At 52.6% G+C, this 11,878-nt stretch overlaps 1 protein-coding gene across 3 annotated transcripts in view; it reads left to right on the top strand.

The window, feature by feature from the left end:
• Positions 1–336: 336 nt before the first annotated feature.
• The window catches only part of ACTN1 (actinin alpha 1), a 109,695-nt gene continuing 98,153 nt past the window's right edge, over positions 337–11,878 (top strand). For all 3 annotated transcript variants that reach the window (XM_049770334.1, XM_049770333.1, XM_049770332.1), the window contains exon 1: positions 337–524. In XM_049770334.1, the coding sequence (XP_049626291.1) occupies positions 420–524 (105 nt within the window). In that variant the 5' untranslated portion in view covers positions 337–419. The remainder of the gene's footprint in view (positions 525–11,878) is intronic.

Below are 11,878 nucleotides of genomic sequence, written 5' to 3'. Positions count from 1 at the left end.
GTCCGCCCCGTTCCAGCCCCGGTGCGCACCGCCCGGGCGCGCTGACGGATGCCAGGAATTCCCAATGAGCGGCGCCGGGGGCGAAGTTTGGGCAGCTGGGCCCGGCCAATGGGGAGGGCACCTCGGGAGGAGCTCTGCCTCCTCGCCCGCCTCTGCCTCGGCGCCCGCAGCGCGCGCGCGTGTGTGCGCCTGGCTCAGTGTGCTTGGAGACGGGGTTCGGGGCGGCCGCGCACAGCCGAACCGAGCCGGGGAGGAACCGGGGCGCAGCGGAGCCAGGGAGCCAGCTTTCCCCGCTAGGTCGGGGCGACCCTCTCCGCCTGCCGATCGCCGCTGCCACTGCCACAGCCACCTCAACTGCAACTGCAACTGCAGCCAGCCCGGGGAGAGAAGGTGGAGGGAGGACGGCGTCCAGCTCCATCATGGACCATTATGACTCCTCGCAAACCAACGACTACATGCAGCCCGAAGAGGACTGGGACCGGGACCTGCTGCTGGACCCGGCGTGGGAGAAGCAGCAGAGAAAGGTTAGCGGCCACTTGCAAGTCCCCAGCAGCTAAACCCTTTTGGGGCCCTCTCCAGGGCTTCCCCCCATTTCCCCGATCCCCGGTTCCAGGCGCTCCAGGAGCGGGGGCGGGGATGCGCGGCCCCTGGGAGACGGGGTGTTGGGTTACAAGCGCCCGGTGGAAAGGAGGGGAGCGCCCCTGCTCTCCCCCCAAGCCCAGCCCTGGAGCTTGGGGAGGTGAGGTAGGGCGCACGGTGGGCAGGCAGGTTTGTCCCTGGGATTTGGGATTCCTCCCCAGGGGTTGCAGGGCGCGAGGGTGGTTTGCTTTGGGAGCTGGAGATGAACCCCCTTTTGCTCCCCCACATTTATTTTTTTTTTCTTCCCTTCGCCTTCCCCGCTTTCCAGATGGCGAGAGGTAGGTAGCCACCGGCTTCCAGAGCTGGGCGGCTCCGGGTTTGGCCCCTGGATGGGGTGCGCGTCTGTCCATCTGTCCGTCCGTGCGTCCGGGGACACTGCGCCCTAGCAGGGTTGTTGGGGGGAAAGCGGGTTGGAAGCTACCTCGGGGTCTGTCTGGACGGGAGACCTGCCGGGTTTGGTCTCTAGGGGTCGGGGGGCAGAGGATCGCCTCCCATTTCCCGGGTACCGACTTCGGGGGGGCGTCCCCCAGTGAACCTTGTGGAGATGGGGTCGTGCCGGCGAACAGTTTTCCTTGCCTCTCCGGGTGTCATTGGAGCAGGGCTGAAGGGCCACATTCTTATCCTGCCCCTTCGACCCTCTTCTATTTCTGGAGGGGCTGCATTTGGGCCACTTGATCCGAGTTTGGGGGTGCTCTCCGGGATATCTAGGGACAGTTTCTTGGAATCCCGCTGCTCCTCCGGATTGATTGCATCCCCGGAGAGTGCTCAGGGGTGAGCGTTGGTTTCACCCCGAGGCTGAGACCCGACACCCCTATACAGACACAGGCGCAGGCACAACGGCCAGTGGCTAGAAGAGGTCAGGAAGCATTCTTGGGGTTGGGGTTGTGGGGAGAACTCCCCAAACTCTGCCTCCCCGCTTCCTGCCAGAAGCAAGTGAGCTCTGGCCCCAGGCGGCCACGTACCCTGGACGCCCCCTTCCCCCCTCTCCCGAGCTGCCCGCGTCCATCCGGTCCCTCCCCACCGTGCCCCCTTCCCCCCCAGCGCCCCGCTGATCTGGGAATGGGGGGGACAGGATGGCGCGTCCCTCTGGATAGTGTGGTTAGGGCTGGGCTTGAGGGAGAATGCTCATGTCCAAAAATGGTAACGTTCATTCCCGTTTTTAAACTTAAAAGTGGGGGGAGTTTAGGGAGCTGACTGAAGTTTTTTTTTTTCTTCAGCCAAAGGCATCCTGTATTAGCTCACTCAGGAATCCTCAGGCCTGAATCGGAGGCCTTTTACTCACTTCATCAGTCCACCGCGGGGGGAATTTAAAACAGCTCACAAAAGGTTTCAGTAGCTCCAGGCGACTTAAGGCGGCAGGCCTTCTGCCGGGCCCAGCCCTGTGGGTCCCTCTGTGCAGTTAGATCCTTTCCCCCCTCTTCCTGTCAGCCCCCTCTGGGACTGGTAAGAGAGGTGACAGCCCCCCTCTGAGTATTCAGCTCCCTGGGACAACTGGGCAGTGTAGCTGAGTACATACTTAAGCTATGGGGGGATTGGGCTGCAAAACTCAGGGACCTCTGTGGCTGCCAGGGATCCAGGCCTGGGCAGAGGCACACCTCCAAGGCTGGTGGTGCCTCACTCACCCCTCCTTGTGCTCTCTCTCCCACCCCTCTGAGCTGAGTGCTTAGCAGGCAACCATGGCAGCACTGCTGTGCGCTGTTATTTTATTTCCAGGTGTAATCTTTTTCTTCTCTCTCTCTCTCTCTTTCTTTTTTTTTTTTTTTTGGTTTTTGGGCCATACCCAGTGATGCTTAGGGGTTACTCCTGGCTATGCGCTCAGAAATCGCTCCTGGCTTGGGGGACCATATGGGACGCCCGGGGATTGAATTCTGGTCCTTCCTAGGTCAGCCGCGTGCAAGGCAAATGCCCTACTGCTTGCGCCAAAGCGCTGTTCCCTCCAGGTGAAATCTTAATTCCACCGGAGAGGTGTGATGAAGGTGTTGGATGTCCTGGGAAAGTCCTTGGGCAGAAGAGGAACCACCTTAGTTTCCTGAGCCCGGAGCCTGAGCTGGCAGGAGCAGGAGTGGCAGAGCTGCTCAAGCATGAGTAATCACATCCTTTTAAGGACTTCGGGGCTTGCTTGGTTACCTGGAGCAGAGGCTCCCTCTCCCCAACACTGAACCAACTCAGGGCACTCGGTGTTACCTGCCGGCTACATGAATGACCAGATTGAGTGTCCATGGATAGAACATATACACAGTCTCTGCCCGTCCTCTGGACATTGGCCTGCTTGTGCATCCGTACAGGCCAGTGGGCAGGCAGCAAGAGGAGCAGTTTGGTGGGAAGTTTGGTTACCTAGGGGGGCAACCTCAACTCGGCCAAGACCTGGCATTGGCTGATGTATGCCAGGCACTGTTTTGAATCTATTTGGAGTCAGTATCTTTGTTTAGGAAATATGGGGGTGGGAGAGAAGTAGAAGGAATAAAACATTCCCTCCAACGGGGATGCGGGCAACTCTAGTATGGAGTGTACCCCAAGCCCTGATGTTGTTTTTATGTCAGGAAATCTATCTGAAATGATTTAAATTGTAGCGCTGTCCGGGAACACTGTTAGCCAGACACAATGGGGAAGAGGGGTAGAGGTGTAGAGTTGTTCCAGTAACCAGGGAGGGAGAGAGAGAGGGAGGGAGGGAGAGAGAGAGGGAGGGAGGGAGAGGAGGAGAGAGAGAGAGAGAGAGGAGGGAGAGAGAGAGGAGAGGGAGAGAGGAGAGGAGAGAGAGAGAAGAGAGAGAGAGAGAGAGAGAGAGAGAGGAGAGAGAGAGAGAGAGAGAGAGAGAGAGACTGCTAAGCATCTCAAGTGGACTTCAACCCACTATGGTTCTGGGTACCATTGAGAGAATGAATTCTGTGCTGAATTCTACTGTGCATTTTCTGTGTCTGCTGTGGCTTGCCCTGGTCTTGGTTTCCTCTTGCTCTAGAGGAGCAAGTCCTCCACTTGCAGGGATCAGACAAAGTCACTTTCTGCTGCTGCTGCTGCTGCCACTACCTCCCTGCTGACAGATAATTGAGGTCCTGAGCCTACAAAGCATCAGGAGGTCCCCACTTCTAGAAAGGCAAAGCGAAGGAGAGGTGGAGGTAGTGGTTGTAATGTCCCCGGTTTGGAGGCCGATGAGTTTAGCTCTGGGACAGCTGTGGTTCTTGGTAAACTTTGGGCAAGTTCTATCACTTCTCAGAGCATTTATTCAACAATAAAAGATTTATTTTTCCAGTGCTAGAGATTGAACTCAGGTCTCCTGCACTTCATCAATGGGTCGTAGCCTTAGTCCTTTCTTTTTTTTGTCTTCTTGGTTCTTGGGCTACACCTGGTGGTATTGAGAGCTCATTCCTGGTTTTGTGCTTAGGGATCACTTCTAGCGGGGCTCTGGGGGGCTGGTGATTAAACATGGATTAGTTGCATACAAGACAAACACTATAAACACTGTTCTGTTGCTGCAGCCTTGGTCCTAAGTTTGTGGTTTCTTTTTTTTTTTTTTAGGTGGGGAAGTGGTGTTTGGGCCACACTTCACAGTCATCAGGGGTTATTTATAGCTCTTTGCTCAGAGACCCTTCAGGTGGGCTTGGGGAACCAGATGGGATTGAACCCAGTTTATTGTTGGTGTTGTGCATGACAAATACCCTAACCACTGTACTGTTGCTCTGGACCCCTGGTAGTGTTTGGGTTTTTTGTTTGTTTGTTTGTTTGTTTGGGGGCCACACCTGGTGATGCTTAATGAAGGGCTGACTCCTTCCTGACTTTTGTACTCAGGAATCAGTCTTGGCAGTGCTCAGGCTATCATATGGGATACCAGGGATTGAACCTGTTGAAGTTGGCCGTGTGCAAGGCAAGCTCCCTCCCTCTCCTCTGTACTATATTTCAGCCCTGGTCCTAAGTTTTTGAGGCCTCACCAGTACCATGCCATCATTGCAGGTCCTGAGGGGCAGCATGGGAAGAGGTTCAGGCACTGGTTTTGTGTTTCTAGAACTTTCCTCTCTCAGTAGACCCAGCCTTGCACTCACAGGCCCAGGTTAAAGAAACGGGTCAGAGCACTTCATTAGTGAGTGGAAGGCAAGTAGGAGGCAGGGCTCAGCGCCTGCATCAAGCTGGCCAATCTCGTTCCTTCCAAGAATGCTTTGGCAGAGTGAGTGCATTAAGCCTGGCCCTATTCCCGACATAGGGTAGAAGAGAGAGGAGTTTCCTGGGCCCCGCATCTCCCTGACCTGTAATACTGAGCTCTAAAGTCATTTCTTGGAGGTGGGGGTTAAGTGTGAGGCTTTTAAAAAATGTTTCTCTTTTTTTTTTTTGGGGGGGGGAGGAGTTACACTCGGCAGCAGTCAGGGGTTACTCCTGGCTCCATGCTCAGAAATCGTTCCTGGCAGGTTCGGGGGACCATATGGGATGCCGGGATTCTAACTAATGACCTTCTGCATGAAAGGCAAACGCCTTACCTCCATGCTATCTCTCTGGCCCCTAAAATGTTTCTCATTTTAGAGCCATGCCTTGTTATGCTGCTGAGCTGGTCCTGGATGTGTTCTAGGGGGGTGCTGGGCATGGAACCTACATATGCAAGGCATGGAGTCTGCCACTGAATCCCATTTAAGGATCTTTTTTTTTTGTCTGTTTGGGACCACACTCAACAATGCTTAAGCGTCATTTCTGGTGGTACTTGGAAGACATGGGGTGTTGGGGATTGAAACCATGAGGTGTCAGGCATTGAAACTGCGCCTACATGCAAAGTTCCAGCCCTTTGAGTTATCTCACCAGTCCCCACAAAACCCATTTTCCTGGATTTTCTATTGTCCCCCATGTTATTTCCAGTGGCTCTTTTCCACACTTGTGTATGTATCTGGCTCTCAGGCAGGCTGGAAACTTCTTAAGACTTTGAGTTGCATCTTGGCTCTTTGCTTTCAGCCTTGTCACCCTTCTTCATCCTTCCAGTGCCTTATTTATAAACCCCAATCCCTGCCCTCCCCTGCAGGGGGGAGAAGGAAGATAAATAAACACTCAACGTCTGTGGGTACGTTTTTATTCTCTCTGTCTCCGGGTGTATCTCTGCAGGCACAGGTGCCAGCCTCCCTCCCCCCAACCTTCCCCCACAAAGGAGCTTATCAATATTTGTTGAGCGCATACATGTTGAAACAGAGGCAGTGCTGGGAGAGGAGGGACATAGGTTATGAGGAGGCCCAACCTCACCTCAAGCCAGAAGGGTGGAAAACAGGCCTCCCTCCTCTTTAACATAAAATTTGGGGGCACACCTAGCAGTGCTCAAAAAACCCAGGCTTACTCCTGGTTCTGTGCTTGGGGATCACTTATGTCAAGGCTTAGGGACCATTAGTGGTATTGTGGATTGAATCTAGGATCAACTGTGTATAAGGCAAGAACCTTACCCTCTACAGTATCTCTTGGATGCTGGGTCCCCTGTTTAGAATTGCTGCTTCTACAAGACTCTCAGGAGTCAAAATAGGCTAATGTCAGCATACAGGACAGTCCTGTTGGGGTTTGGTTCAAAGGGCTATAGCTTTATATGACATGCACGGATTCATCCTTGGCTCCACTGGCTGTATGTAGCCCTGACTTTCAGCACTGCGAGGAGGCCTGCAGACAAAACAAACCAGACAGGACTGCAAAGTGGGGTAGACAAAAGTAGGAGGGTTTACCTGGTGAGGGAATTAATTGTTCTGTCTGCCCAGGGTTCTGGCCTCCTGAAACTAGAGATGCCTGATGGAACTTTCCCTGATATAGGACATATCACTCCCTTTCACTTTTCTTCCCCCTTACTGTTAACCTTCCTGCCTGCTTCGTCCCATGCAGAGTCCTTGGGCCCAGCCCAAGCCCAGCTTCACCTGCTCTGTGCTGAATCTCTTGTGCCTGTGGCAGGTGTTCAGAAATGATGCTGAATAGTTGGGTAACTGGCATCACTGAGAGGTGCTTAGAAGCCCTTTCAGTGTTAGGGCCTTTCAGTTAGGGCCTTGCATCAGCTATGAGTGGCCAGTATCTCCCACCAGCCCACTTTCTCCCATGTGCACTATTAGGAGGAACACAATGTTTCTGCAATTAGCTTTGAGATAAGTTCTCGTGTATGAACCCACCTTCCATTGAAGGTGGTAAGAATCCAGCTTCATGGGGCCGGAGAGATAGCATGGAGGTAAGGCGTTTGCCTTTCATGCAGGAGGTCATCGGTTCGAATCCCGGCGCCCCATATGGTCCCCTGTGCCTGCCAGGAGCAATTTCTGAGCCTGGAGCCAGGAATAACCCCTGAGCACTGCCAGGTGTGACCCAAAAACCAAAAAAAAAAAAAAAAAAAAAAAAAAAAAAAAAAAAAAAAAAAAAAAAAGAATCCAGCTTCATAAACATGTCTCACATGGGTCCGGAGAGATAGCATGGAGGCAATGCATTTGCCTTTCATGTAGAAAGTCATTGGTTCAAATCCTGGCATTCCATATGGTGCCCGAGCCTTCCAGGAGCGATATCTGAGCATGGAGCCAGGAGTGACCCCTGAGTGCTGCTGGGTGTGACCCCCCAAAAAAAGACAAACAACAACAACAACAACAAAAGTGGCTCATATAACTCATTGTGGGGGTTCACAAAAGCTTTGCAATAGTGAAAGATTTTTGAATGCCCAAAGACCCCAACATTAATTTAGAATCAATGGTGTGATGGCCACACAGTGTTTCTGGCGGTGTTTGCCCACTGAAGAGTTCCAGAGTAGAAAAGTCGAAGAAGCCCTGGGCTTGAAAATGGCAATTTTATAGTCCCTGACCATTGGCTCCTTCAGATGGCCCTGGACCTTTCTCCTCCTCCTCCTCCTCCTCTTCTCCTTCTCCTTCTCCTTCTCCTTCTCCTTCTCCTTCTCCTTCTCCTTCTCCTTCTCCTTCTCCTTCTCCTTCTCCTTCTCCTTCTCCTTCTCCTTCTCCTTCTCCTTCTCCTTCTCCTTCTCCTTCTCCTTCTCCTTCTCCTTCTTCTTCTTCTTCTTCTTCTTCCTTCTTCCTTCTTCTTCTTCCTTCTTCTTCTTCTTCTTCTTCTTCTTCTTCTTCTTCTTTTTCTTCTTCTTCTTCTTCTTCTTCTTCTTCTTCTTCTTCTTCTTCTTCTTCTTCTTCTTCTTCTTCTTCTTCTTCTTCTTCTACTTCTTCTTCTTCTTCTTCCTTCTTCCTTCTTCTTCTTCCTTCTTCTTCTTCTTCTTCTTCTTCTTCTTCTTCTTCTTCTTCTTCTTCTTCTTCTTCTTCTTCTTCTTCTTCTTCTTCTTCTTCTTCTTCTTCTTCTTCTTCTCCTCCTCCTCCTTCTTCTCCTCCTCCTTCTTCTTCTTCCTCCTCCTCTTCCTCTTCCTCTTCTTTTTTTTTTGTTATTTTTTGGGCCATACCCGGTGATGCTCAGGGGTTACTCCTGGCTTGGGGTACCATATGAGAGATCGAGCCGCAGTCCATTCTAGATCAATGCGTGCAAACACCCCACAGCTTGCTCCACTGCTCTGACCCTGGCCCTCCTTCACTTTGAGGCTGGGTCTGTCACAGACACTTTCTCTGTTTCTGAGCATTTCAGACTTGCTCAGAACCTTAGTTCTGTGAGACCGGCTGGCGGGCCTGCAGCCCCCTATGAACTGACTGATGGTTACTCCCTGTGTATCTCCCATCCTGCTTCCTCTCCCAGTCCTGCCCATGTAGAGCCAAGAACAGGTGTGCTGTGTTGGGGAGGTGTCTGACCACACCCAGGGGAGGGATGGCAGGGTGAAAGCTTTTGGAGGACGCTGCCCCAGCTCAGGCCAGCTGTGCAGGACATGGACCTTCCATGCCTGAGGAACAGTGTGACCTTAGAGTTGAGCCACCGAGATAGGAGTAGGACCAAGCACGCCCTCGAGGTTCTGCCTTCAGGCCTTTTTAAAAGGGAGAGGAGCGAGGCACAGACCTAGGACAGCAGGTAGGGCACTTTGCACATGGCTGACCCAGGTTTTATCCTGACACCACATAAGATATCTTGAACACTCAGGAGTGTTTAGGAGCCAGAACTGAACCTTGAGTAGAGCTGATTGTGTTACCCCTTTCCCACCCCCAAAAAATAGCCCACAAAAATACCTTACACAAACTAAAGGAAGTGGAACAAATTTACTTTCTCCAATCTGCCTTCTTGGGGCCCTTCCTTGTGAAGTGGTCATCAGTGTGACGAGGACAGACCATGGGCATCCTATATGTTTGGGGCTTTTTGGTTCAGGTTGGGGCCTCCTTTTCCATCTCCAGAGGAAAGCCTAGCGCAGGGTACCTAGTCTGGGAACACAGATTATAAACATTTCTGTAAGATTTTTTCATAAGGCCCCATGCTTCTGGGCTGTGGGGCTAGAACTGAAGTATGGCAGCCCATACCTGGTTGGACGTGGGTGATCTGCATGCCTCTGCCCCCCTCCTCACCTGGGTACTATCCATGGAAGAAATGGGGTCCATTTCATGCCAGGAATTCAGGCCATAAATGCTGGCTGCACCCTATCAGTGTGGAACTCCTTGACTCTGATGCGGGAAGTTGTGGAAATCATGGTATATATAAGTGGATAGGGAACGAGGAAAGAACATCATCCCAGGTCTGGCCTAGTGAAGGCCGGAGGCATGACCAAGCCCATGTCATGGTCACTGTGGGCTGGAGCCTGCTTTGTAGCCAGCTTTGTGGTTGGATGGAAAATGGGGCTGGAGCATCTGAGCTGTAGCAGGAAAGAAGGATATGAAGGGTCTACTGTGAAACCTTCTCTTTCACAAATGGGGGTTGGGGGGAGAGGGAAGGGAGAAAGAGCTGAGGGCAGGAATGTTGGGGGGAGAATCTGGCAGTGATGACCCCCACAGGCACACCCACACTGTCCTTTCTCACTTATGACCCTGCTCCCTGCCTCTGCAGCAATACTGTAACCCAGATATCTGAGCCGCCTCCATGCTGTAGTCCAAGATGCGCCTGTGAACTGGGGTACAGCCTTGAGAGGGTCAGCAATAGGGTTTAACTTCCCCCACAGGGCCCACTTCTGTGTCCTCTGAGTGAGGCAGGGCCACACCCCTTTCAGTCCCCTGCACCCCACAGCTCAGAGGCCACCAGCCGTGGTCACCCCCTGAGCCTACTTTCTTCCTTCTGCTCACATTAGGTCAGTCCCCAATGGACTCCTGATTTAGTGCAGGCCGAGGCGCTGGTGTCCTGCTAAGTACCATGGTTAGTCTGTGGCTGGCATGTTGGGGGAGTGGTGAGCACAGGAGCTATTGATCTGTATGGGGCCATGCAGGCCACGACACAGTTACGTGGGCATCAATTATGACCCCATCCTCTTCCTCCCCTGGCCCCATGTCACCTGCCCAGGTGGCAGCATTGGTTGTTAAGAGCTGGGGGACAGCAGCATGGCAAAGCCCAGTCCAGCCAGCCCCTCCTGGATAAAGGAGCAAGAGAACAAAATGGAAAGAAAAATGGACATTTCCATTTCTGGCAGCCAACGTAGGGTCCTCTCCCTGGGCCAGAGTCAGCAGCAGGACAAGATTAGGTTTTTTTTTGGGGGGGTTACTCCTGGCTCTATGCTTAGAAATCGCTCCTGGCAGTCTCGGGGGACCACATGGGATGCCGGGATTTGAACCACCATCCTTCTGCATGCAAGGCAAATGCCCTACCTCCATGTCATCTCTTCTGGCCCCATGGATTAGGTTTTGATGTTGCAAGACCTCACAATCACTCTCGTGGCTTCCCCTTTCTGAACCAGGGGTCTAAGGTTTCTGGCAACCCGATGGCATCACATCCTGTGAGTGATACCCTGTCCTGGCTCACAGGGAAGAAACTAGCTCAGAACATCTGTGTAACTTTTCCAAGATCACACAGCCAGCAAGGAGGGTGTAAGGTGGTATGCGAAGGGTTGTGGTATGCGAAGCTAGCAGCGAGCCTGGACTTTGCACTCCTTCCATTTAGCTCTGCAGCTTAGAGATTGAATGTTTGCATGTCTTAGAAATTTCACCAAAGACCTAACTCAGTGTAGGAGACTTTCTGGCATTAAATCGAGGGGCTGGTTACACAACCCTGTTATCAGCCTGAAAACCCCCAAGTGGTCTGCTTTAGGCTTTATTTCATTTTGTTTTTGTGCCACACCTGGCGGTACTTAGGGCTTACTCCTAGTTCTGCATTCAGGAATTATTTCTGGCGGTGCTTAATGGACCATCTGGGAAGTTGGAGATGGAGCCAGGGTCAGCTGTGTTCAAGGCAAGTGCCTTAGTCACTGTATTATCACTCCAGTCCCTCCACTTTAGAATTTTATGGTCCAAGGATGATGTTTTGTTGAAAAGAAATGACTCAAAGAATAATAAGAAAATGATTCACTTGTCTGTCCCTCACCTTCTAGAAAGAAGCATCCCTGCGGGTGTGCGATGCTCCTGGCTGCCCAGTGTCTGTTGATTCTGGGGTTCAGGGACCCAGGTTCATGGGAGTTTCCAAGGGGAAAAGGATTGAGGTGGCTTATTTTTTGGGAAACTGTCTTGGCAGACATGGCTCTGATAGGGCCAAGGACAGCCCCCCCTCAATTCCCCAAGTCCCCCTCTGACTCCCACTGGCTCTCCATCCCTAAGCCCCAGTGGCTTCTCACCTCCAGGGCCTGTGGCATGGAGAGGGGAGTCTAGGGGGGGGCATGGGCCTCCCCCAGGAGGTGCTGCATACTCTCAGAGGTTGCCTAGCAATAGTAGGAAAGGTGACTTAGCCCACGAAGACAGAGCAGGAGGAGGAAAAAAAAAAGGCAGCGGGATGGAACTGGGGAGTGGATGCAGAGGATGCCGTTACCCTGGAAACTGCCGCGGGGTCCTTGGCTACCATGGGCTACTTCTGGGCTGGGATCTGCGCCTCGTGGAGAGTTTGCTTTGCGGGGTGCTCTGCCTTTCTGGTGGGCGACAGAGAGAAACCCCGCAGGCGCATGCTCTGTGGGGGAGATATGTGCTGGCGGCCTCACTTAACATGCACAGCAGCCTTGGGGAGGTGTGTGGGACGGGGCCATGGAGAGAAGAGAGGAAGAGCCCGAGTGTGGAGATGAAATAGCAGGTTCCCAGTGGCTTGGCAGAAAGGCTGGGCCAGGGCACTGCAGGGCCCTGAGTCTCTGAAGAGAGCCTTGCATTTGGTTTCAGGCATTTTCACAAGCCCCAGAGCTGGGAGGTAACATAAACAGTGTCCCTCTTGGGAAAAGAGAGACTAGGAGAGGAGAAGAGGCTGCAAAGGAACGGTATCTGCTTTTCATCAAATG

This window comes from Suncus etruscus, chromosome 3 (assembly GCF_024139225.1).
Source record: "Suncus etruscus isolate mSunEtr1 chromosome 3, mSunEtr1.pri.cur, whole genome shotgun sequence".
NCBI lineage: Eukaryota > Metazoa > Chordata > Mammalia > Eulipotyphla > Soricidae > Suncus > Suncus etruscus.
Note: the sequence above shows the minus strand (reverse complement) of the source record. Positions and strands in the feature narration are given on the sequence as shown.